The sequence below is a fragment of the Zootermopsis nevadensis genome, unplaced genomic scaffold, assembly GCF_977971745.1.
Source record: "Zootermopsis nevadensis isolate Lab colony 2312 unplaced genomic scaffold, Znev_1.0 Znev_ptg000024l, whole genome shotgun sequence".
NCBI classification, from domain to species: Eukaryota; Metazoa; Arthropoda; class Insecta; order Blattodea; family Termopsidae; genus Zootermopsis; species Zootermopsis nevadensis.
In genome coordinates this window covers 5,814,566-5,842,517 of record NW_028259156.1, presented here as the reverse complement: position 1 = coordinate 5,842,517, position 27,952 = coordinate 5,814,566, and the positions used below count along the sequence as shown (strand labels likewise).

General features: G+C 36.4%; 1 protein-coding gene across 1 annotated transcript; it reads left to right on the top strand.

The window, feature by feature from the left end:
- The first annotated feature begins 32 nt into the window (after positions 1 to 32).
- On the top strand, positions 33 to 21,270 carry LOC147872715 (uncharacterized). The gene is made up of 13 exons (XM_087355029.1): positions 33 to 323; positions 1,097 to 1,254; positions 2,372 to 2,485; positions 3,832 to 3,927; positions 4,913 to 5,008; positions 6,185 to 6,280; positions 7,457 to 7,552; positions 8,540 to 8,635; positions 9,816 to 9,911; positions 10,899 to 10,994; positions 12,175 to 12,270; positions 13,448 to 13,600; positions 16,954 to 21,270. Exons 2-13 carry the CDS (start codon positions 1,132 to 1,134, stop codon positions 17,122 to 17,124), a joined length of 1,329 nt encoding a protein of 442 aa, XP_087211155.1. The 5' UTR covers positions 33 to 323; positions 1,097 to 1,131; the 3' UTR covers positions 17,125 to 21,270.
- The last annotated feature ends 6,682 nt before the right edge of the window (positions 21,271 to 27,952 follow it).

Below are 27,952 nucleotides of genomic sequence, written 5' to 3'. Positions count from 1 at the left end.
AATAACGTGCATTGTTGTGTTTGTTTACTGCCGTTGGCAATCGGCTTTCGGGTCATTGCGAAAAGAGCTGAGCTGTGAATCGGATGGAAGAGAAGTGTGTTGTAGAGTAGATAATTTTGTGCTGTTAAAAAAAGTTTTAGTTTTTATTAAATTGAGCATTGCTGGAGGACATCGTGGTCTCTTACAATTGAACCAAGTTTACAGTCGGATCGGAGCAAAGGCAGCAGACCACAAAAATCAAGGGTTGACAACCAAGGTCGTAATTACCAACCCACGTCACAATATTTTTTCTTTTTGGTGAGCAGTGGAGGAAATAGACATTAGTAAGTGGAATATTGGATGTTTAAATTTCTTTTAAGTTGCTTGTGTTTAACATGGATGTAAAAACGTTTATTAGGATGTAATTATATAATGAGAATACCGTGATGAATATCGCAATTGCAACTGTCTACTAACAAGCCAGTGTTACTTAAAAAAGTGTTTTCGGAATTTAGTTCCTAAGAATGAATTAAAAGAGATCCAATTCTGATTTGTGATTTAACATTACGTAGAAATGTCTTTGAATATTACAAATTTATAACTAACTAGAGACGTAGGTTGCAGTGATTAACATCTTTTTTGTCTGGAGGTATTAGAAACTATGCTTGGGAGCCCTAATTCAGACGTTTAGGCTAGACTGCCTTGATATTACCGGCTACAAAAATTAATATGCTAAAGAATAAGCACTACATTTGCTAAGTTCAAATATTTAGAAGCAATAACAAATAATCAAAATTGTATTCATGAATAAATTAGGGACATATTGTATTCTGAGAATGTCTGCTACCACGAAGTTCAGAATCTTTTGTGCTCCCATAATATTTGTATAAGATTAAAGATGATCTACACAAAACACAGCTCTACTAATTGCTGTGGTTGGGTGTGAAACTGCTCAGGATATGATAAAATAGCAGTGTTTTTTAATATAGTAACGACAGTAGAGATTCATTAAAAGAAAGGGATTTCTTGAGCAGACGAGTGTCAGTTTTGTCAAGGGAGACCACAATATGAAGTTCGCTTAAATGATCGTACTAATAGTCTAAATATTCTGTTGCAGTTATATTGTTGTTACAAGGACCAGCACCTTCGATCATGGCCTACAAAGACAAAGTACCGGCAGGGATGATAACTTTTATGGAGCAATTATTCACTGTACTACCCACTAAAGTAGTCTGGTTCCTGTTCATGATGTTTATGACTTTATGTGTTTTAAGGGTAGGTACAATGTCTCTCTGTCTGACTGAACATGTCAGAATAAAGTCCTGGGGTGTATACATGCTGTAAGTGGCAAGTAGAGAAAATTACATAATGAGTTACTTGACAGTTTGTAAACTTTTAGATTAGCCCAATCAAGCGGAGGATTTATTTGCCACGAAGGAAAGAAAGAAGGGCTATGCAGTTTTCTTTGGATGATAATGAAAGTGAGAACTTTGTAAATACACATGCGTGGATGTAGGTTAACACAGAAATAAAAATTAGGGACAATTTAAACATGTGAAATTTAGTAATCTCACTCCTCAAGATTCAGTGATGTGTCTTGGTCATCATGATAAATCTGGGGAGCTCTTGAAGTGTCAAGAGTGAATTTCATAGTGTCAGCTAACTGACATTTCTAGAGGTGCTTGCTACTTCTGTCATCAAGGAAAAGGATCAAAGCTGATGTGTTAATTAACGTCCTAGAAGACAGTCATATTCATACTTGTTGCTGTGAGAACCTAAAATCTCACCAATGTCAGGGATGACCATGCACCAGATATTTAAGCAGTTTCTTAGAGATTAGACAAGCACTAGTCCAATCAGAGGTGATAATCTTTGTATCAAAATGAATTGCACATATATTTTGACAAGGAATATTCATTTTGGTACCACTGATCCAAAATAAGATATGCATTTATAGGAAGTGTATTTTTTGAGGGCTGGTGTACACACATGCTTTAAGTATTGCTGACCAATTCATTTCTAAAACAAAACAGAATAAATGCATGTTTGTGTACATATATAGGACTAATCAACAAACCAACTAATTGCAATTTGTTGGTTGCTTCTGTTTATCACTATCTGAATGTCTTGTCCCTCTATTTCATTTAGGCTGTTTTGACACATGTTAAAATTCACAAGTTGCCAACAGTGCTGGCTCAGCACTCAACTTTACAGGTCTGTTGTGAAGAAATGTTACAGTAAAGTGTTTGGCACCCCTGTTTCATATTGAGAAAGTTCTGTGCTGAAATCTCTGCCTGCATATTTTTGTTTTGCCAAATTCATTGAAGACCTTTCCATAAATAACAGATTACTGTGACACACAAGTGTAAATGTTATTTTCTCTTGGTGGCAGATCATTATACCAGAGATGAAAGCGATGTACCATGTGACTGTCGCGAACATAAATGACTTTCTTGAGACACTGAGATGGATGCTCCATAAAGAAGATGCAGTGCATGTGCGGTTGGTAAGTGTGGAGCTCTTTGCTATCATCATTTTTCAGGGTGTGTGGAATAAATATCAAACTTAATCAAAATTAATACTTTTTAAATAATCAGATGCATACAGCAAGCAATATTTAAACTACCGTACTCTTTTATGAGTGTTGTAATTATCAGACTTATTGAAGATTTTTACACCGGTAACAGAGTATTATCACACAAGCCTGTAAATGTTATTTTCTCCTGGTACTACGGCTCCAAATAATTTGAAATGAATATTAATGGGCCGAATCATGTGTGATATTTACACCTGCACTTAATTAGACACAAAGGATGTTCTTGAGTACTAGGGAATGATGGAATTGACTGTTGCTTTGGTTATGTGACCTTTTCAAAATCCTTACTTTTGAAATATTTTAATATAATTATAAAACAGTAGATAGAAGTAATTGTAACAATTAAAATAATATTAATATTCAGAGAAAATAAGAGCGTATAAGCTTGGTCACAGAAACATCTTGGATTCCCATTCATGTGGAAATGAAGAATAGAGAAACATGTCAAGACTGTAATGCAAATCTGTATGTAGTTTTGAACTGCTGAACATTAATGTGATATCTGGTACTCGCGGTTCATGAGGTCAGAGGCTACTGTTATTCACTTTGCATATGTTTGTACATAAGTTTTCAACTTAACGTTTGTTTGGGATGCATCTTTTTTTAAAAAAGTTGGCGACAAATGCAGAAGCTTTCAAATAATTAATTTATAGTATATCCATTTACATTTACATAGGTGAGATTATTTTGAGGAAGTTAACAGTTTCAGAATTTTTTTAATTTTATTCATTATTTGCTTTACAATTCTATGAACTCTACATGGAACATTTCTGATATAACCTCAACATCTGATGCAATGCAAGGTGGAGATTTTTTTTAAAAAGAAGTGTGTTCTAAAGCCTTGGAATATTTTCTCTCAAGTATGAACTTCAGGTGCATATTCTGTTGCAATGAAAGAGACATTTACCTCTTTCACTTAAAGTTGGGAAGTGCACTGTGTTTTATTTTGACATGAACCTGTTTTACAGAAAACTAGACAGACTCATGGGCCAAATATTTTGTTCTGTTCACCACATGCAGTCCATGGGCTCTATGTTGCATACCTCTCACTTACTGGCTAGAACAGCCTTTATATCATTATCATATAGGTTTTAGATACCAATGTCATCAAATTTAATCCACTTACAACAGAATCAAATGCATAGAGCAATGTGAACATGTCCTTGTCTATGTAAGTACTGTAAATACCAAATTTAATTGATATCTTACAACAAATATCAGACATGTGTGTAAATGTTGTTTTCTCCTGGTTGTAGATTCGCAGCCAAGAGCTACAGATAGATGATATGACACGTCGCATTGAATCACTGATGCGGGTAAATGAAGAGCAGCGATCACTATATCAGGAATCAGTATGTATAGAACCCTTACTGGCTTTTTGTCCACGCTATCACATAAATGCTTTATAACCCTTTATACTTTTAGCGATAATCACAACACATAGTGTTATGTTCCTCAAAAATGTCATAGTTGAATCATAGGGGTTTTTGAAGTACTATTTTAGGTATTCCCTCACTACATGTCATGGGTAGTAATTTTAACATGGAATGAAATATCTTTTGTTAGATACAGTGCTGTTTTTATAAGTGGCCACTGTGAGCTGAATTTTCATTGATGACAGTAGCTAGTTCCTTGTAGTCTGTTTCTTAAAGGCCATTTGGCAATAGAAGGGAATGAGCCGTGGCCAGTATTTGCCAAAGAGTTGTCAGATTTAGGCAGGAATGAACGCTACTTTCATGGGTTTGAATTCCACTCAGTTTATGCATATTTATGTGTGTGCTTATTTAACAGTGACCAAGCTTACTCATTGCCATATACCTCTCAGTGTGTTAATTCTGCCATGAGTTATTTCTTTTCTTGACACTTGAGTCTTAAAAACTATTGCAGGTGATTTCAAAGAGTCATCAAACCAAGGAACACATAGGGAGTTGTCAGATGTAAAAGAAAGAAAGAAAGCCTGAAATTATTACTAAGTTTTATACTTTTCCTCTGGTTATGTTCACAATCAGTAGCTCTAAGAGTTATGCCTATTAGTTTTACCTTCTTTGTCTTTCTGCATGTAAAAACTCAAGAGCCTCTGAACAGATATTCATAAGAAGTGTGTTGTAAAGCCATGGAATATTTTCTCTCAAGTATGAACTTGAGGTGCATATTCTGTTGCAATGAAAGACATTTACCTCTTTCACTTAAAGTTGGGAAGTGCACTGTGTTTTATTTTGACATGAACCTGTTTTACAGAACACTAGACATACTCAAGTACTGTAAATACCAAATTTAATTGATATCTTACAACAAATATCAGACACGTGTGTAAATGTTGTTTTCTCCTGGTTGTAGATTCGCAGCCAAGAGCTACAGATAGATGATATGACACGTCGCATTGAATCACTGATGCGGGTAAATGAAGAGCAGCGATCACTATATCAGGAATCAGTATGTATAGAACCCTTACTGGCTTTTTGTCCACGCTATCACATAAATGCTTTATAACCCTTTATACTTTTAGCGATAATCACAACACATAGTGTTATGTTCCTCAAAAATGTCATAGTTGAATTATAGGGGTTTTTGAAGTACTATTTTAGGTATTCCCTCACTACATGTCATGGGTAGTAATTTTAACATGGAATGAAATATCTTTTGTTAGATACAGTGCTGTTTTTATAAGTGGCCACTGTGAGCTGAATTTTCATTGATGACAGTAGCTAGTTCCTTATAGTCTGTTTCTTAAAGGCCATTTGGCAATAGAAGGGAATGAGCCGTGGCCAGTATTTGCCAAAGAGTTGTCAGATTTAGGCAGGAATGAACGCTACTTTCATGGGTTTGAATTCCACTCAGTTTATGCATATTTATGTGTGTGCTTATTTAACAGTGACCAAGCTTACTCATTGCCATATACCTCTCAGTGTGTTAATTCTGCCATGAGTTATTTCTTTTCTTGACACTTGAGTCTTAAAAACTATTGCAGGTGACTGCAAAGAGTCATCAAACCAAGGAACTCATAATGAATTGTCAGATGTAAAAGAAAGAAAGAAAGCCTGAAATTATTACTAAGTTTTATACTTTTCCTCTGGTTATGTTCACAATCGGTAGCTCTAAGAGTTATGCCTATTAGTTTTACCTTCTTTATCTTTCTGCATGTAAAAACTCAAGATCCTCTGAACAGATATTCATAAGAAGTGTGTTATAAAGCCTTGGAATATTTTCTCTCAAGTATGAACTTGAGGTGCATATTCTGTTGCAATGAAAGAGACATTTACCTCTTTCACTTAAAGTTGGGAAGTGCACTGTGTTTTATTTTGACATGAACCTGTCTTACAGAAAACTAGACAGACTCACGGGCCAAATATTTTGTTCTGTTCACCACATGCAGTCCATGGGCTCTATGTTGCATACCTCTCACTTACTGGCTAGAACATCCTTGATATCATTATCATACAGGTTTTAGTTACCAATGTCATCAAATTTAATCCACTTACACTAGAATCAAATGCGTAGAGCAATGTGAACATGTCCTTTTCTATGTAAGTACTGTAAATACCAAATTTAATTGATATCTTACAACAAATATCAGACACGTGTGTAAATGTTGTTTTCTTCTGGTTGTAGATTCGCAGCCAAGAGCTACCGATAGATGATATGACACGTCGCATTGAATCAGTGATGCGGGTAGTTGAAGAACAGCAATCACTATATCAGGAATCAGTATGTATAGAACCCTTACTGGCTTTTTGTCCACGCTATCACATAAATGCTTTATAACCCTTTATACTTTTAGCGATAATCACAACACATAGTGTTATGTTCCTCAAAAATGTCATAACTGATAGGGGTTTTTGAAGTACTATTTTAGGAATTCCCTCACTACATGTCATGGGTAGTAATTTTGACATGCTATGAAATATCTTTTGTTAGATTCAGTGCTGTTTTTATAAGTGGCCACTGTGAGCTGAATTTGCATTGATGACAGTAGCTAGTTCCTTGTAGTCTGTTTCTTAAAGGTCATTTGGCAATAGAAGGGAATGAGCCGTGGCCAGTATTTGCCAAAGAGTTGTCAGATTTAGGCAGGAATGAACGCTACTTTCATGGGTTTGAATTCCGCTCAGTTTATGCATATTTATGTGTGTGCTTATTTAACAGTGACCAAGCTTACTCATTGCCATATAACTCTCAGTGTGTTAATTCTGCCATGAGTTATTTCTTTTCTTGACACTTGAGTCTTAAAAACTATTGCAGGTGATTGCAAAGAGTCGTCAAACGAAGGAACTCATAATGAATTGTCAGACGTAAAAGAAAGAAAGAAAGAAAGCCTGTAATTATTACTAAGTTTTATACTTTTCCTCTGGTTATGTTCACAATCAGTAGCTCTAAGAGTTATGCCTATTAGTTTTACCTTCTTTATCTTTCTGCATGTAAAAATTCAAGAGCCTCTGAACAGATATTCATAAGAAGTGTGTTATAAAGCCTTGGAATATTTTCTCTCAAGTATGAACTTCAGGTTCATATTCTGTTGCAATGAAAGAGACATTTACCTCTTTCACTTAAAGTTGGGAAGTGCACTGTGTTTTATTTTGACATGAACCTGTTTTACAGAAAACTAGGCAGACTCATGGGCCAAATATTTTGTTCTGTTCACCACATGCAGTCCATGGGCTCTATGTTGCATACCTCTCACTTACTCACTAGAACAGCCTTTATATCATTATCATATAGGTTTTAGTTACCAATGTCATCAAATTTAATCCACTTACAACAGAATCAAATGCGTAGAGCAATGTGAACATGTCCTTGTCTATGTAAGTACTGTAAATACCAAATTTAATTGATATCTTACAACAAATATCAGACACGTGTGTAAATGTTGTTTTCTCCTGGTTGTAGATTCGCAGCCAAGAGCTACCGATAGATGATATGACACTTCGCATTGAATCAGTGATGCGGGTAGTTGAAGAACAGCAATCACTATATCAGCAATCAGTATGTATAGAACCCTTACTGGCTTTTTGTCCACGCTATCACATAAATGCTTTATAACCCTTTATACTTTTAGCGATAATCACAACACATAGTGTTATGTTCCTCAAAAATGTCATAAGTGAATCATAGGGGTTTTTGAAGTACTATTTTAGGAATTCTGTCACTACATGTCATGGGTAGTAATTTTAACATGGAATGAAATATCTTTTGTTAGATACAGTGCTGTTTTTATAAGTGGCCACTGTGAGCTGAATTTGCATTGATGACAGTAGCTAGTTCCTTGTAGTCTGTTTCTTAAAGGCCACTTGGCAATAGAAGGGAATGAGCCGTGGCCAGTATTTGCAAAAGAGTTGTCAGATTTAGGCAGGAATGAACGCTACTTTCATGGGTTTGAATTCCACTCAGTTTATGCATATTTATGTGTGTGCTTATTTAACAGTGACCAAGCTTACTCATTGCCATATACCTCTCAGTGTGTTAATTCTGCCATGAGTTATTTCTTTTCCTGACACTTGAGTCTTAAAAACTATTGCAGGTGATTGGAAAGAGTCGTCAAACCAAGGAACACATAGGGAGTTGTCAGATGTAAAAGAAAGAAAGAAAGCCTGAAATTATTACTAAGTTTTATACTTTTCCTCTGGTTATGTTCACAATCAGTAGCTCTAAGAGTTATGCCTATTAGTTTTACCTTCTTTGTCTTTCTGCATGTAAAAACTCAAGAGCCTCTGAACAGATATTCATAAGAAGTGTGTTATAAAGCCATGGAATATTTTCTCTCAAGTATGAACTTGAGGTGCATATTCTGTTGCAATGAAAGAGACATTTACCTCTTTCACTTAAAGTTGGGAAGTGCACTGTGTTTTATTTTGACATGAACCTGTTTTACAGAACACTAGACATACTCAAGTACTGTAAATACCAAATTTAATTGATATCTTACAACAAATATCAGACACGTGTGTAAATGTTGTTTTCTCCTGGTTGTAGATTTGCAGCCAAGGGCAACAGATAGATGATATGACACGTCGCATTGAATCACTGATGCGGGTAAATGAAGAGCAGCGATCACTATATCAGGAATCAGTATGTATAGAACCCTTACTGGCTTTTTGTCCACGCTATCACATAAATGCTTTATAACCCTTTATACTTTTAGCGATAATCACTACACATAGTGTTATGTTCCTCAAAAATGTCATAAGTGATTCATCGGGGTTTTTGAAGTACTATTTTAGGAATTCCCTCACTACATGTCATGGGTAGTAATTTTGACATGCTATGAAATATCTTTTGTTAGATACAGTGCTGTTTTTATAAGTGGCCACTGTGAGCTGAATTTGCATTGATGACAGTAGCTAGTTCCTTGTAGTCTGTTTCTTAAAGGCCATTTGGCAATAGAAGGGAATGAGCCATGCCCAGTATTTGCCAAAGAGTTGTCAGATTTAGGCTGGAATGAACGCTACTTTCATGGGTTTGAATTCCGCTCAGTTTATGCATATTTATGTGTGTGCTTATTTAACAGTGACCAAGCTTACTCATTGCCATATACCTCTCAGTGTGTTAATTCTGCCATGAGTTATTTCTTTTCTTGACACTTGAGTCTTAAAAACTATTGCAGGTGATTGCAAAGAGTCGTCAAACGAAGGAACTCATAATGAATTGTCAGACGTAAAAGAAAGAAAGAAAGAAAGCCTGTAATTATTACTAAGTTTTATACTTTTCCTCTGGTTATGTTCACAATCAGTAGCTCTAAGAGTTATGCCTATTAGTTTTACCTTCTTTATCTTTCTGCATGTAAAAATTCAAGAGCCTCTGAACAGATATTCATAAGAAGTGTGTTATAAAGCCTTGGAATATTTTCTCTCAAGTATGAACTTCAGGTTCATATTCTGTTGCAATGAAAGAGACATTTACCTCTTTCACTTAAAGTTGGGAAGTGCACTGTGTTTTATTTTGACATGAACCTGTTTTACAGAAATCTAGGCAGACTCATGGGCCAAATATTTTGTTCTGTTCACCACATGCAGTCCATGGGCTCTATGTTGCATACCTCTCACTTACTCACTAGAACAGCCTTTATATCATTATCATATAGGTTTTAGTTACCAATGTCATCAAATTTAATCCACTTACAACAGAATCAAATGCGTAGAGCAATGTGAACATGTCCTTGTCTATGTAAGTACTGTAAATACCAAATTTAATTGATATCTTACAACAAATATCAGACACGTGTGTAAATGTTGTTTTCTCCTGGTTGTAGATTCGCAGCCAAGAGCTACCGATAGATGATATGACACTTCGCATTGAATCAGTGATGCGGGTAGTTGAAGAACAGCAATCACTATATCAGCAATCAGTATGTATAGAACCCTTACTGGCTTTTTGTCCACGCTATCACATAAATGCTTTATAACCCTTTATACTTTTAGCGATAATCACAACACATAGTGTTATGTTCCTCAAAAATGTCATAAGTGAATCATAGGGGTTTTTGAAGTACTATTTTAGGAATTCTGTCACTACATGTCATGGGTAGTAATTTTAACATGGAATGAAATATCTTTTGTTAGATACAGTGCTGTTTTTATAAGTGGCCACTGTGAGCTGAATTTGCATTGATGACAGTAGCTAGTTCCTTGTAGTCTGTTTCTTAAAGGCCACTTGGCAATAGAAGGGAATGAGCCGTGGCCAGTATTTGCCAAAGAGTTGTCAGATTTAGGCAGGAATGAACGCTACTTTCATGGGTTTGAATTCCACTCAGTTTATGCATATTTATGTGTGTGCTTATTTAACAGTGACCAAGCTTACTCATTGCCATATACCTCTCAGTGTGTTAATTCTGCCATGAGTTATTTCTTTTCCTGACACTTGAGTCTTAAAAACTATTGCAGGTGATTGGAAAGAGTCGTCAAACCAAGGAACACATAGGGAGTTGTCAGATGTAAAAGAAAGAAAGAAAGCCTGAAATTATTACTAAGTTTTATACTTTTCCTCTGGTTATGTTCACAATCAGTAGCTCTAAGAGTTATGCCTATTAGTTTTACCTTCTTTGTCTTTCTGCATGTAAAAACTCAAGAGCCTCTGAACAGATATTCATAAGAAGTGTGTTATAAAGCCTTGGAATATTTTCTCTCAAGTATGAACTTCAGGTGCATATTCTGTTGCAATGAAAGAGACATTTACCTCTTTCACTTAAAGTTGGGAAGTGCACTGTGTTTTATTTTGACATGAACCTGTTTTACAGAACACTAGACATACTCAAGTACTGTAAATACCAAATTTAATTGATATCTTACAACAAATATCAGACACGTGTGTAAATGTTGTTTTCTCCTGGTTGTAGATTCGCAGCCAAGAGCTACAGATAGATGATATGACACGTCGCATTGAATCAGTGATGCGGGTAGTTGAAGAGCAGCAATCACTATATCAGCAATCAGTATGTATAGAACCCTTACTGGCTTTTTGTCCACGCTATCACATGAATGCTTTATAACCCTTTATACTTTTAGCGATAATCACAACACATAGTGTTATGTTCCTCAAAAATGTCATAAGTGATTCATCGGGGTTTTTGAAGTACTATTTTAGGAATTCCCTCACTACATGTCATGGGTAGTAATTTTGACATGCTATGAAATATCTTTTGTTAGATACAGTGCTGTTTTTATAAGTGGCCACTGTGAGCTGAATTTGCATTGATGACAGTAGCTAGTTCCTTGTAGCCTGTTTCTTAAAGGCCATTTGGCAATAGAAGGGAATGAGCCGTGGCCAGTATTTGCCAAAGCGTTGTCAGATTTAGGCTGGAATGAACGCTACTTTCATGGGTTTGAATTCCGCTCAGTTTATGCATATTTATGTGTGTGCTTATTTAACAGTGACCAAGCTTACTCATTGTCATATACCTCTCAGTGTGTTAATTCTGCCACGAGTTATTTCTTTTCTTGACACTTGAGTCTTAAAAACTATTGCAGGTGATTGCAAAGAGTCGTCAAACGAAGGAACTCATAATGAATTGTCAGATGTAAAAGAAAGAAAGAAAGAAAGCCTGTAATTATTACTAAGTTTTATACTTTTCCTCTGGTTATGTTCACAATCAGTAGCTCTAAGAGTTATGCCTATTAGTTTTACCTTCTTTATCTTTCTGCATGTAAAAACTCAAAAGCCTCTGAACAGATATTCATAAGAAGTGTGTTATAAAGCCTTGGAATATTTTCTCTCAAGTATGAACTTGAGGTGCATATTCTGTTGCAATGAAAGAGACATTTACCTCTTTCACTTAAAGTTGGGAAGTGCACTGTGTTTTATTTTGACATGAACCTGTTTTACAGAAAACTAGACAGACTCATGGGCCAAATATTTTGTTCTGTTCACCACATGCAGTCCATGGGCTCTATGTTGCATACCTCTCACTTACTGGCTAGAACATTCTTGATATCATTATCATACAGGTTTTAGTTACCAATGTCATCAAATTTAATCCACTTACAACAGAATCAAATGCGTAGAGCAATGTGAACATGTCCTTGTCTATGTAAGTACTGTAAATACCAAATTTAATTGATATCTTACAACAAATATCAGACACGTGTGTAAATGTTGTTTTCTCCTGGTTGTAGATTCGCAGCCAAGAGCTACAGATAGATGATATGACACGTCGCATTGAATCAGTGATGCGGGTAGTTGAATTGCAGCAATCACTATGTCAGGAATCGGTATGTATAGAACCCTTACTGGCTTTTTGTCTACGCTATCACATAAATGCTTTATAACCCTTTATACTTTTAGCAATAATCACAACACATAGTGTTATGTTCCTCAAAAATGTCATAGTTGAATCATAGGTGTTTTTGAAGTACTATTTTAGGAATTCTGTCACTACATGTCATGGGTAGTAATTTTAACATGGAATGAAATATCTTTTGTTAGATACAGTGCTGTTTTTATAAGTGGCCACTGTGAGCTGAATTTGCATTGATGACAGTAGCTAGTTCCTTGTAGTCTGTTTCTTAAAGGCCATTTGGCAATAGAAGGGAATGAGCCGTGGCCGGTATTTGCCAAAGAGTTGTCAGATTTAGGCTGGAATGAACGCTACTTTCATGGGTTTCAATTCCGCTCAGTTTATGCATATTTATGTGTGTGCTTATTTTAACAGTGACCAAGCTTACTCATTGTCATATACCTCTCAGTGTGTTAATTCTGCCATGAGTTATTTCTTTTCTTGACACTTGAGTCTTAAAAACTATTGCAGGTGATTGGAAAGAGTCGTCAAACCAAGGAACTCATAGGGAATTGTCAGATGTAAAAGAAAGAAAGAAAGCCTGAAATTATTACTAAGTTTTATACTTTTCCTCTGGTTATGTTCACAATCGGTAGCTCTAAGATTTATGCCTATTAGTTTTACCTTCTTTACCTTTCTGCATGTAAAAACTCAAGAGCCTCTGAACAGATATTCATAAGAAGTGTGTTATAAAGCCTTGGAATATTTTCTCTCAAGTATGAACTTCAGGTGCATATTCTGTTGCAATGAAAGAGACATTTACCTCTTTCACTTGAAGTTGGGAAGTGCACTGTGTTTTATTTTGACATGAACCTGTTTTACAGAAAACTAGACAGACTCATTGGCCAAATATTTTGTTCTGTTCACCACATGCAGTCCATGGGCTCTATGTTGCATACCTCTCACTTACTGGCTAGAACATTCTTGATATCATTATCATACAAGTTTTAGTTACCAATGTCATCAAATTTAATCCACTTACAACAGAATCAAATGCGTAGAGCAATGTGAACATGTCCTTGTCTATGTAAGTACTGTAAATACCAAATTTAATTGATATCTTACAACAAATATCAGACACGTGTGTAAATGTTGTTTTCTCCTGGTTGTAGATTCGCAGCCAAGAGCTACAGATAGATGATATGTTACGTCGCATTGAATCAGTGATCGATGTAAACAGAGGAGGTAATGAAGTGGAAAATGGAAATTGTGTGACAGAAGATGATGAAAGTGAATCTGAGAAGGAATACACCGATGGTAATCAGGTGAGTGAGACAGAGCAAAGACGAACAACTAGATACAGAATCTGAGTTTAGAATATAGTGTAACTGAAATTGTATTTGATATGAGGCTGTGACACAGGTTTTGCCATAATTCCATTTTCTCTTGTCAGTATTATTCTGCCACTGATGCATATTGAATCATTTTGCCATCTGGTAGGTGGACAAAGGGCTTGTTAGGGTTTGCAGTTCCACAGAGATGTAATCTCACCCCATTCCATTCTGAACCTTAAAAGGGGTCACAGGAGTTCATTTCTCCATGAAGATAAAATTTGTAGTTCCACATAGGTACTGTGTGATCAAAAAGTCACTTACCCTATACAAACATTTGTACTGATGTAGCAATTCAATACATTTGGATGGATTAGTAAATGCACAATATTACTCTTGATCTTGTTGCCCTGAACTACAGTAAAATTCTATCTGTAAATCAATGTAGTTCTTGTTGTAAGTAGTCATGTACTATGTCTTTCCACTCTGTGAAATACTTCGCGAGAAAGACAAATTGTATGGGACAGTAATTGTGAAACTCTAGAAACAGTTTTTCTGTTTTAAATTGATCCTAGCAATAGTAGACAATGCCTGGAATGATCTGCAGAAATATTGTGGCACTGTTCAAGTTCTGAATTAGTTGTGGGAATGTGTTTCACTGTTATTTATTTTGTAAATTGTTTGAAAATGAAAGTAATAATTACGTTTATAGCAGTTAGGAGATAATGCCCCTGGTTCAGTGAAGCTGTATGAAGTATCTGTTCATCCATCTGTTCAACTTTAAAATGCATTAATCCATCTTGTACATGTGGCCTGATAGAGGCAGCAGTTCCAGAAAGATGTAATTTAATCTCACCCCACTGAATTAGGATCCAGAAAACAGGACAGTGGACTTCATTTCTCTGTGAAGATGAAATGTGCAGTTCCACGTGGGTACAGTGTGTTGAAAATTCATACATCCCTTATTAAAATATTTCGTATTGGTTGATGTTCGGTGTAATCAAACTGGATTAGTAATTACACTATGTTGCTATTGAAAATGAAGGTAATAATTACTTTTATAGCAATTAAGGAATAACGCACCTGCTTTAGAAGAGCCCTCTTTTAGAGCTGTATGAAGTGTCCGTTAATCCATTTCACCAACATTAAAATGCATTAATCAATCTTGTAAATTTTAATTTATGTTTGGGAAATTGTTATAAATACTCGCATACTCACCAGTCCTGCAGTCCAACTGAGCAACAAAAAACTGTAAATTTCTGAGGTCAGAGCAACTATACCCAAATTCAGTTTGACGCATGTTTGAAAAAATATGCGACCTTAACAATATTCTGATTTAGCAGATTTAAAAAAAAGAATGTGATGAACACAGGGAGAAGATAAATAAATTACAGTAAAGTGATAGTTCTGCTAGTATGGTTATAGACACATTTACTAGTAGTATTGGAATGTGTCTAGAATTTCAATGAAAGACTCGTGAAGTGCATCATGTGAGCTTCATGTTTTCTCAATATATCATTCCTTAAGGACAACTCTGCTGTCACTGATGCCATCTGCATTTTTCACATTCTGGCAAAGCACAGAATTGTAATACTATTTATACATTTCCTAACTTGTTAGCTTCATGGAACAGAAAAAACTGTAGTACTATTATCTACACTTTCTGAAATAGTTCCTCCCATAAGTCTTTGGTAATATTTAAAATATTTCACTCTTTCGGAAGAAGATACTGTGTTTAATGGGAAAAATGATAAAGACACAGGATAAAATTGGCAGCGATGACAGAGAAAGGAAGGTAATAATTACTTTTATAGTAATTTAGAAATAATGCCCCTGGTTTAGAAAAGCCCTCTTTGACCCTTTGCGGTTCCTTTTAAATACCACTATGGCTCTTTTCTGGTCTATTTAAACACCACAAACTGTATAAATTCAACTACTATTATGAACAGGTTTGATTTTCTTTTATAACTTGCATAAAACGGAAGAAACTTTGCTAAATATGGTGAAATATGTTTTGAGAGGATGACAGTTTTGTTTGAATACTGACCGTGTGAAATATTTTTCGCAAACTGTACCGCTGTCCCTATTGAGATGTGTAATAAGTGTTGCCTTTCTGCTTGCTGTCATTCAGTAGAGAATAAAGCAAGTCCAAGTCAATAGACATGACTTTGGCGACATCTAAACATCTCTTATTGCATGCAGATATACGATGTATAAGCATTGGATTTCATAATCTCAGAACTGTGCTTCCTGTCGCACCGATTATGTTCAGAAGATCAAGACCAGTTCAGCACCATAAAAGTGTAAACGATGAAGTCACTACACATGAAGAATGCTTGATAAGAAGACGAATGAATATGCATATGTCAGTGGTGGATTGCTGTATGCGTCAAAGATAATTAAAAAAATATAATTCCCTACTAGGAAGAAGGGATATTTGTTTATAACTTGATCAGATATAAAATACTTCTATTCTAAGTAAATATGACAGCAACACACCCGATGGTATTCCTTCACTATAAGATGTATGGCAAAACACTTGGTGTGGAGTCCTGGCTTCTTTGGACACATGTCAGAATAAGATGACATTTCTCCGCTGCCTTCTTTCACTATTATAAGGTACACACAGTCTTACAAGGAAAACTATGATTGAATTAGTGCAAAGAAGAAGGCTTGAATGATATGCTGACACTGTTTGGCAGCCTCAGTTTGACTCCAGATAACGTAAAAAATTCGTAAAATATGTGGCGGACTCAGTCCGACATCAGACCGGAACTCCGATTTTTAAATGTCGGACTCAGCCCAACGTATGACCGCAAAGGGTTAAGAGCTGTGTGAAGTGTCCATTAATCCATCTCTCCAACTTTAAAATGCATTAATCAATCTTGTAAATTTTAATTCATGTTTGGAAAATTGTTGTAAATACTCTCATACTCTCTAGTGCTGCAGTCCATCAGAGCAAAAGAGCTCTGTAAATTTCTGAGGTGCTAGCAACTATACCCAAATTCAGTTTGACGCATGTTTGAAAATATAAGCAACTTTTCTTGTGCCTGTATGGTTATATACACATTTACTATTTGTATTGATACTTAAGTACAATTTCTGTCTATGGCATGAGAAATGTGTCATGTGAACAGCAAATTCTTTCTGTATATCGATTCTGCCGGACAACTCTGTCGTCACTGAACATAGTTGTTAATATGACATTTTTAGAATTGTGTGCATACATTTCATAACTTGCTAACTTATAGGAACAGAAAAGAACTGTTATGATATTCTGTGTACTTGGTAAAATTGTTCCATCCATAACATTGTTGGGTCATGCTTAAAATGTTTCAATGTTACAGAAGTTTGTCCCCAAGCCAACAAGAATGGAGGAAATAAATGAAGTTTATTCATCTTCTTCTGAATCCTCTGTACCATCAGTGATGCAGGAGGGAGATACAAGAGAAGAGAATGCATCTTCTTGTGAATCTGCCATGCCAGTGACGATGCAGAAGGAAGATAAGATAAAATAAAGGAGAATGTATCCCCCATGTCAGCAGTTGTACAGGAACAAAATAAGAAGAGGAAAAACCTTTTCGCCTGGTTCCCCCATAAACATAAACATGCAGGAGCGAAACAAAAAGAATAGTGAAGGGGATTGTTTTTGTTTGGAATCTTACATGCCAACAATAATGGAAGATCATGATGCATCATATTGTTGCAGACAGAAACAGTGCTTATTACTTTACACAATACAATCACCGCCACAAGAGTGATAATAAAGTAATAAGCACTGTTTCTGTCTGCACAAACCATATATTTATAATACATTAAAGATGGTTGTCTTCTGGGATTTGTGCAGCACTAGTCTAGTAGAAGCCTATTGAAGTTTCAGGTCGGTTTCCTGCCTCTGTTGTGAGGTACTTTTCTCTCTAGACTGCTTCCCTATTCAGTGTTAAGGTGGAAATAAATATGGGTGTCTTCTGGGTTATAGCACTGTATACACTGGTATAAACAAACCAATAACTATTAACACTATGATGGACACTATTGCCATACGCGTTTCAACCTCAAGAGGTCATCATCAGTGGCATCAAGGAAATTAATACATTTACTCAAATGGTTCAAACTAGATTTAGAATTAAAAATGAAAAGGTATATGACAAGACTTTTGAAGTGACACTGCACTAGATGCTGTTATTCACAGGAGTAGAATTTGCGCTTAGCTATTGATCCCTTTGTTCGGTGGCCGTAGCTGGTCTCGGCGAGCTATAGTCGCAACGTCTGTACCTGCGAACTCCAGAACTGTGGGTGAGAGACTGTCAGTTGGAAATGCAAGGGTATATATAAGCTTGAAATCAGAGGGCCAACTACTGAAAAAATTTTACTTTCTCCTGTTTAATGCTAGGTCAGATAATACGTTAGAATCTTTGGTGTTTTGTTCGTTAACAATGGCCTTGTGTATACTACTTTTGTATATATGGATTTTTTCTAAAATATCTGGCATTTTACCCTTTGGAGCTATTCTTAATATGTCCACGATATCATCTATGGGGCCATATTCATGTCCGTGTTCGAGGATGTGTTGTGCATATTTCGATTTTGTTAAATTGAATCTAATTTTGTGGACGTGTTCTTTAAATCTAGTTTTAAAATCCCTACCGGTTTGGCCAATATAGACCTGCTCGCAGCTTCCGCATTTTAATTGGTACACACCAATATTATTGTATTTGTTATCTTGTTTTCTTGAAATGCATTTAAATTTTACTGTGTTGTTAACTTTGTATGCTACTTTTACAAGACTGAGTGTGGTAATTACCGAGGAATTTCTCTGCTATCAACCTCTTACAAAATTCTGTAAAACATTCTTTTGGCAAGATTAACTCCATATGCGAATGAAATTATTGAGGATAATCAGTGTGGGTTCAGACGAAACAGATCAACGATTGATCAGATCTTTTGCATTCGTCAGATACTAGAGAAAAAATGGGAGTTCGGTGGGACCGTACATCGATTATTTATAGATTTCAAAAAAGCCTATGACTCTGTGAAGAGAGAAGTGCTATATAATATTCTTATTGAATTTGGTATACAAAACAAGCTTGTAAGTCTAATAAAAATGTGCTTAAATGAAAGCTGTAGCAAAATTCGTGTAGGTAAATATTTATCTGAGACATTCATCATCAAGAACGGTCTAGAATATGCTATCAGGAAAGTCCAAGATAGGCAGGAGGGTTTGCAATTGAATGGGACACATCAGCTATTGGCATATGCTGCTGATGTTAATTTATTGGGGGACGATATGAATACAATAAAGAGGAACGCAAAAGTTTTACTAGAGGCTGGTAGACAGGTGGGGCTAGAAGAAAATTCAGGAAGAAATAAGTACATGTTAGTACCTCGTCGACAGTTAGGCAACAGAATTATCTTAGGGTGGCTAATAAATCCTTTGAAAGTGTTACATAGTTCAAATACTTGGGAACGATAATAACAAATCAAAATGATACTCATTAGGAAGTTAGGAGGAGATTAAATTCTGGAAATGCTTGCTACTTCTCAGTTCAAAATATTTTGTCTTCCCGTCTGATTTCTATGAACCTGAAAATTAAAGTGTACAAAACAATAATCTTGCCTGTTGTTTTGTATGGGTGCGAAACATGGTCTCTCACTCAGAGGGAGAAACACACATTGCAGGTGTTTGAGAACAGGGTGTTGAGGAGGATATTTGGGCCTAAGAGGGAAGACGATGGAGGTGGAGAAGACTACATAATGATGAGCTTAAAAATCTGTACTCCTCCCCCAGTATTGTCAGGGTGATTAATTCGAGAAGAATGAGATTGGCTGGGCATTTAGCGCGCATGGATGGGACAAGAGGTGTGTACCCGGTACTGGTTGGGAAACCTGAAGGGAAGAGACCGCTGGGGAGACCTAGACGTAGATGGGAGGATAATCTCAGGTGGTATCTATGGGAGATAGGAGTTGAAGGAAACTGGATTTTGTTGGCCCAGGACAGGGTCCGGTGGAGGGCTTTGATTAATTCGGTGATGAACTTTCAGGTTTGGTAAGCCATCTAGTTAGTTAGCATTAGAACACTCACTAAGATATTCAAAAACACGAACGTAAAAGTAGCATACAAAGTTAACAATACCGTAAAAATCAAATGCAGTTCAAGAAAACAAGATAACAAATACAATAATATTGGTGTGTACCAATTAAAATGCGGAAGCTGCGAGCAGGTCTATATTGGCCAAACCGGTAGGGATTTTAAAACTAGATTTAAAGAACACGTCCACGAAATTAGATTCAATTTAACAAAATCGAAATATGCAGAACACGGACATGAATACGGCCCCATAGATGATATCATGGACATATTAAGAATAGCTCCAAAGGGTAAAATGCTAGATATTTTAGAAAAATTCCACATACACAAAAGTAGTAAACACAAAGCCATCATTATCGAACAAAACACCAAAGATTCTAACGTATTATCTGACCTAGCATTAAGCAGGAGAAAGTAAAAAAATTTCAGTAGTTGGCCCCCCTGATTTCAAGCTTATATATACCCTTGCATTTCCAACTGACAGTCTCTCACCCACTGTTCTGGAGTTGGCAGGTACAGACGTTGCGACTATAGCTCGCCGAGATCAGCTACGGCCACTGAACAAAGGGATCAATAGCTAAGCGCAAATTCTACTCCTGTGAATAACAGCATCTAGTGCAGTGTCACTTCAAAAGTCTTGTCATATACCTTTTCATTTTTAATTCTGAATCTAGTTTGAACCATTTGACTAAATGTATTAATTTCCCTGATGCCACTGATGATGACCTCTTGAGGTCAAAACGCGTATGGCAATAGTGTCCATCATAGTGTTAATATTTGTTGGTTTGTTTACTCTATATTCTAATACACTAGACGGTATGCAAAGTATTAAGACTGGTATAAGTTTACCACATTTTCAGAGGTCTTTGCTGCCTCCATTATCAGGCCGATGAGTAGCCATCACCTTGATGATGGAGGCAGCAAAGACATCTGAAACTCTGGTAAACGTCTACCAGATTACAAGGTGCTACAATCCAGAAGACAGCCATCTCTGTTCTCACCACTGTGAGAGAACCTCACATCCTACAAGGTGGTACTTTGTCCCCGCAGATTGAGATAGTATGTGTCTGTAGACTCTCTCCATCGTCAGTTGAGAGGTGGCAGTACTTTTGTGTATATGAAAGGCCTTGCCATTCAGCCCTGAAGGTGGAGACTATTTTTCTCTACTGATTCTTGTAAAAAAAATAAGGGCTTGAAGATGGTGACAGTATGATTCTCCGATTCTACAGAAGACTTGATACAGCACAAAACTCAGAACAACATCACAGTCATATAAAGCAGAGAGCAAATTTTGAATTGGTTTTCGTAGAATGTTTGTTCTCTGTAATATGGTTTGACCTAAGTACTTTTTGGGGTAATCTTGGGAAGCCAATTGTTAAAAATCTTTGTTCTTATGTATATCATTATGATGGTTTTTCACTTAATTTAACTGGTGTTATTAAATGCATATGGATTTCAATGTTTTTAAAAAGATTATTTTTCTGGTTTGATTACCTATGTAAAAGATATTGATTCTGTTGGTATTGACAAGGAATTGTCATTAGAATTCTGTAATAAATCTTTTGCCTTACATATATTCGCACCATTTGGTATGTGTTTATCCCATTCACTGAATACTACGTACCTGTTCATCTGTGTCTAAATGGATGACAAGAGTGATCTGCGGTAGTGTGTTTCCTGTAAATGTCAAAACTAAATCTGCTTTCTTGGTTGTTTGTGTCAACTTGCTGTTACATGAGGTGTCATGGGTTGATGTTCTGTAGGCCGGCACCAAGAATGGTATCCTCTCATCCCAGTCTGGTGCATTAAAAGACCATCCTCGTATGCTACTCAACCATCTTCACATAGTATGCCATGCTGTCTGACGGCAAGCAAATAGGGGTGGTCCATGTCATGTTTATCCCAGCTGATAATCAGAGTTGTCCCTTGTTACTGTGAAGCTCTCTCAGGACCCTGAAGTATCAGCATCTGGTTCCTGGTTCTGTCTTCTCGGATATTGTGCCCTGTAGAAATTTACATATGTTTCAGACGTTCTTACTGGCTCCACTGCCAAGGCAATTATGATCATCCTGATGATGAAGGTAACAAGCACCTCTGAAACGTCTATCCGTGTCTACCAGACTGCAGGCTGTAACAACTTAGAAAAGTACCATTTTAAGGAAAATAATTGTTCAGAGATAATTTGTTGAGGCATTAAAAGAGTATGCATGACTTTTGATCAGATTAATTGGTTAATATTTTCATTTGATTCAAGAAAGACTGTTTATTGAAGACAAGTTTTTGATAAGTAGTTCTGACTTATGGCTGTTATAATTTCCATACTACCACATCCCTTTAAGTGCCTCAAACAAGCCCTCTTTCAACAGTAAATGTTTACTAATTAATAAGATATTCATTTAACCACAAGGCAAGCATAAAAAGGTGTACTTTGAATTCTCTTTCATGATGGTAACTGATAAAATATTTAATTTAGATTGGTTGCAGATGATAACAAAAACATGCAAATTATAGGAAACACATTTGCTGTTTATTAGCAACTACATACATCTTCATGATATCAAAGATTTGAGGTCGTATCTGCCAAGTTTTAATTTGGTAATAATCAGTACTAATGAATGTTATGCACTGAAACCACAAGATTGCATATTATGCAATTATAGTATCCCCACTAGCCTCACCATATAGATTGAAAAACTTGAAGGAGAAAAGGCATCTGAATTTATTTCCTAAACTGCTTCAACAATAACATGGTCACAACTATATTTATAGTAACATTTGGTTTACCTTACATCTTGAGCTCATGAAGAAGCTACTTATAGACTGGTCAACGGGGATTTGATTACTGCCAGAAACACATATTGATAAGTGAAATAGAGGATAAAGTTCATCACACCCTCATGTAACTTTTGTATGCATATTTTATTTCAACATTCTCAAGATAACAAATGGTCGCTGCTACTTACGCTACATGACTGAAACTTCGGCCTCTGAATAGGAGATCCAAAACAACCCAGAAGGCTCAAAATTGTAATCACTTTTCGCTTATCTACGGCATGCTTAACTTGGCCCACAGTTTAACAACGCACCCCTCCGCATTTGTCTTATTACCAGTCATATTTCGTTCTATGTAGGATTTGAGGTTGTGATGATGAAAGCAATTTTTATTTTTTATTTTATCATACAAGTATGAAAGCCTATCTCAGTGTTCTGCCAACTTCTCACTGGAGTCGGCTTGCGTGTGTATAAATATAAACAATTAGTCCTATTTAATGACCGCAATAAAATAATGATTGTCTGGCTTGCCACTTTGAATCACAAGATCTAAAATCACAACACTAATAAATATTTCACTTACACTTACAGCATCATCATGGCACTACAGACTAATTATTCCATGCTGACATTAAAGACACAAGTCATTTGAATACAAAAAATCACATTAACACGCACCGTCACTGTATAATTTCTGCATTATAGTCACCTCATTTAAAAGACGCATCCAATGTTTGATAGACGTCTGTTTAACGTGTTTTGTCGACGGCACTCCCAGTATCGAAGTACATGTACTCATAGCTCATGTCAACTTTGTTAATGGAAGTATCATTACGCCATGTAGTGCAACTCTCTAGCACATAAACGGAACAGACTTAGTGACACCTACAAACACAATCTGCTTTAAAAATAAACAATTCGGAGTTCTGCAGCGTAAACAGCGATTATTTACTTCAGAAACATTAACCCTTGTAATGTCTGAGTTGTCTTCTTTGATTTACCACTGAATGTTCAAATATTATTTAGGCGACTTTAAGCTATAAAAGGTGAATATCTTATTGATGCTGACGTGGCTACAAAACACTTGCACGAGAAAAATGCAAATAAATATATTAGAAAATTGTGAATATAAGAAATGTATAAGAAAAAGAAAGGTCTTTGCCATTCTTTTATTAAATATAAAAATGGTTGACCCCAACATGAACCGAAGAAGAGGTGAATTGTACCAAAATCACTCACAACTGCAATATTCATAAACACAATTTCAGTGACGTAAGTTTACGTGTTTATAAACCGTGGAAGACCATTTGAAGTTGAGATACGCTGAACTAAACTAATTAAAGTAAATAAAAGTAAAGCAGGAGATAAAATGGCAGCAAACGTCTGTTCAGATTCAGACGCCCTGAAGCCATGTTTATTAATTTTCTCAACTAGAAAACTGATAAATGCGGACGTAAGATTAATGGCGATCTTACAAACTCAGCTCATGACAAAATACCGACGTGCCTAATTAAGAAACTCCAGTAAGAAGAGGCATTTTTGACAATTAGTAATAATTAATCCGGGAATAAAGTAAACAGTGACCCAGATAAATGCAGTCCACACCCTGGCATTCTACGCCTTTTAAGATACTTTTTAATATTATCCACCCTGGTGGTATTTTACTTTAGGTCTTCCGACTAAAATTCTATACTCATTTCTCTATTTTTCCCTTGTGTACTACATTCTCCGCATGCCTCGTAAAAACCTTGTAAGTAAAGCTAACTAACCAACTAACTAACTAACTCCCTGGTAGCAGAACCCGCAGGTTCAACACCGACAATACCAAAGACCGCCACTGGCCACGATCCTGAGCCAGCTCCATCCATTAGCCATCGTCAGAACCCAACTCCCGAAGATCCATCTTAATGTTACCCTCCCATCTCCTTCTTGGTCTGTCCGATGGTCTTTTCCATAAGGATTCCTTACCATAAATCTGCATGCACACCTTGCCTACCCCCCTCCCATGCTCGCTACATGACCAGTCCATCGGAGCCTGTTTTCAAACGCTTGTAATCTACGTTCTTCCTTCAAGATAAGAGACCACGTTTCACAACCATACAAAATCACTGTTTTATGTATCCTGACCTTCAGTATTTTGGGTAGTGAATACAATCGAGCGTTTTCCGAATGAATTCTACTCCTAATTTCATCATGGACCTCATTTCTATTTGTTATTGTTGTTCCCATTGCATTTATAAAAATTTAAGCTTCAATTAAACAATAATTATTTGTTCAAGAGTTGTCATTACAACATGCTTTGGCGTCAGTGACCGTCTTCAGGTAACGGGTAACTGATAGCATGACGCACTGGTGCAACGTGCTCAATACACAATGTGGAACATTTTTACTTCATTTTCACAATTATCGTTTAGAGTGGCAGTACTGTTAATTAAATAACCAGGAAATAACTTCACCACCTGGAGCGGAGTCTGCTGTTATGCACAACCTTCAACTCCACAACAATCACAGCTTTTGGGTTTGTCGACTTTTGGTCAGTGCAGTTGTGCCCTTTCTCCTTCTTATCGCCTAAAACTGACAATAACATTATAAATCTGATTCAAATACATTCTCATAAAAGCCCAACTACATTTATAATAAATAATTAATAATATCTAAACGTCTTGTCTTTAAAGGACTTAATATACTGAACAAAAGCACAAAAATAAATATTCGACAACGTCCATCACAGGCGTTTTCGGCTCTACTTAATATTTCGCAGTACATTTAAATTCGCGACAAATAAATTACTACTCCTAGAGAACGAAATTTTTCGCCTTGTCAACTTGGAAGTTTATTCTGATCCCTGTTTTAGTAATTGTATTTCCCAGTAAGTTAAGAAGAATTTTATTTGGATAAACTCATCTCACTTCCCTGTAAACATCTTCTTATCAATTCAATTCAAAGCAAACAATTACTTACCGCAGATCGAAAGCAGCTGAAACATTAATTCGTTCTTGATATGCAGACAATTAAAACAAAACACTTCAACGAACAGCGGATTCACAGAGACGGACGGATCGAATCGCAAATTCTCTATAAACAGCCAAACCACAACTGACAACAACACAACACTCGCAGGTCAGAATCCTCAGAAGGAATGAAGAAATTTGGGTGGGGGAGTTCACCAATAAACTGATTACCAGGTAGCAGAATGCACACTGATATACTGAATTATTAAAACTAATATTTTCAAGGCAGATAGTATTTTCGTGGCGAGCTCCTGTCTTCTGCTGATTGGCTCTGCAGCTGGTCCGACAGTTTGATTGTCGTTCCTTGTTGCACCTCTGACCACTTTCTCGAAGAATTACTTCGACTCAGAAGTTAACGTTGAATAATAGAGCATTAAATCACGTGTTCCCAACCGAACAAAAGTCACTTCTACGCCCCTTGTGAATAAATAAAAAATGAGTGCACGCATTCGAATACAAATGAACTCTCGTGGAGTAAGAGACGGATGTTTCAAAACTGAAACGCGTCTTTCAACTGTTTCCTTGATCTTGACAATTGAAAATCGTAACACACACGGCTTTAGGTGTGTGCATGGCTCGCAAACCAGAAGCTTCTCATTGGTTTATATTCTATGTTATCGCAGTTGCAATTTTACCATATTTTATCTTTTGTGTGTGTACTGTAATATATTTTGAACGTGACTGATGATAACTGAGTGCGCACTGGATTTCATTAATTATTTTAATAGAAACTAAGAGATAAAAAAAGTCATGTGTTGGTTAATCAGAAGTTGTGGGTTGCAAAATTTTCACACACGTAAATAAAAGTGAAGAATAATGAATATTTAACAAGGTTGAAGGGAAAATGAGGCCTACGTGTTGTAAATGTCCATAAGTCACACTTTTAACCTGCTAGCTTTTATTACACTTGATCAGAAAAATACATAATGTGAATACCGTACTGACAAACTCCGATTATTAGCAGATCATCATCAGTACCAGATACTAATGTTCATATGTGTCACAAAAGTGCAGTATAATGATTACTCCATCTATTACTTTATGTATACCCGTAATATATTTATATTATCATAATATGGGGCATGGAGAAAACTGCATAATGATGAGCTTAAAAATCTGTTCTCCTCCCCTAATATTGTCAGGGTGATTAAGTCGAGAAGAATGAGATGGGCGGGGCACGTAGCGCACATGGATGGACAAGAGGTGTGCACCGGGTATTGGTTGGGAAGCCTGAGGGGAAGAGACCGCTGGGGAGACCTAGACGTAGATGGGAGGAAAATGTCAGGCGGGATCTATGGGAGATAGGAGTCGAAGGAGACTGGATTTTGTTGTTTGAGGGGAAGGGTTTCCGGACAGCTGGTCGGTCTTGAGAGCCCGGAAAGTAAGTTGATTGTGATTCCGTCAATTTGGAATTTTTAGCCAATTTAAAACTGGCACTGCCTGAAACGAAACGAAGACATGGAGTTATAGCGTCACATATTCGAGATCTCGGAATTAGATGAGAGGTAAATGGTAATGTTTATTCTCCAGCCACTTCGAATGAAAATCACAAATAATAACAATCATGATAATCGGCACCCTGGCCGAGACTGCAAACAGGTACGTCATTAACGGACGAATCCAATTCTACGTTTTTAGTCTGTAGTAAGACATTGGTCCTTGTCCTGAGGTAGCTGAAAACAGCCCACATAAAGTCCTTTCATCTGACATATGAAATTGAAATTGTGTGCCTGTTCGCTTGTAGCTCGAGAACGGGTAAATCGATTGCATTAAATTTGGGGTATGATATCAGGAAGAGAACACAGAAAGGTCAGAACTCCAGAAAATTGTCCTCAGTTCGAGTCCTGGTCAGGACGCTTCCAGCAGCTCGGAAACCAGGCACAGTTGTTAATTTCGAATGTGTTCGGTTTAAGAATGATACTTCTTTCTGTGATATTCAAAGTTTTTTTTCGCCTTTGGTCAATAAAGACTAATAAGAGATGAAAGCATTTATCGAATTTCCATCCATAACACTGCGACATACTGATAGTTTAATAGTAAATATTAAAAAGTACTAATAATTCCTAAACAATTTTGCAGCTTTGAATAAGAAACCTCACTACAACCAAACATGAGGTTTTTGTAACTGATCGTTTAACGGGACTCTCCTTAGTAAGTCAGTGTCTTCTATTATATTAATGCCAACTAACATTACTGAAGTATTAGGGCCACGACGAACCTGGAGGCAGATATGAACATAAGCGAAAGTTGGTCTGAACATAAGAGTGGGGGTAGTGAAGCTATTAGTTTTCTAAAAAATTGTTCTAAAAACTGCAGAAGGATAATTCTGCAACCATCAGTTTCAAGGCAGTACAGTGAAGTCTGCTGTCGCTTTCTTAGTTTCGTATCCATAGCAACTACCCAATGTGCGTTCCCATTAGTGCCAATATTTTCAAATAAGATCGTAAACAAATAATATAATGATTCAAATTATGT

What these genes read in the sequence shown, in the direction of transcription:
- LOC147872715 (XM_087355029.1), top strand. Translation starts at nt 1,132, where the DNA reads ATGGCCTACAAAGACAAAGTACCGGCAGGGATGATAACTTTTATGGAG. An exon ending in GATCACTATATCAGGAATCA is followed by an intron (nt 8,636 to 9,815) that starts GTATGTATAGAA and finishes TCCTGGTTGTAG; the next exon opens with ATTCGCAGCCAAGAGCTACC. An exon ending in AATCACTATATCAGCAATCA is followed by an intron (nt 10,995 to 12,174) that starts GTATGTATAGAA and finishes TCCTGGTTGTAG; the next exon opens with ATTCGCAGCCAAGAGCTACA.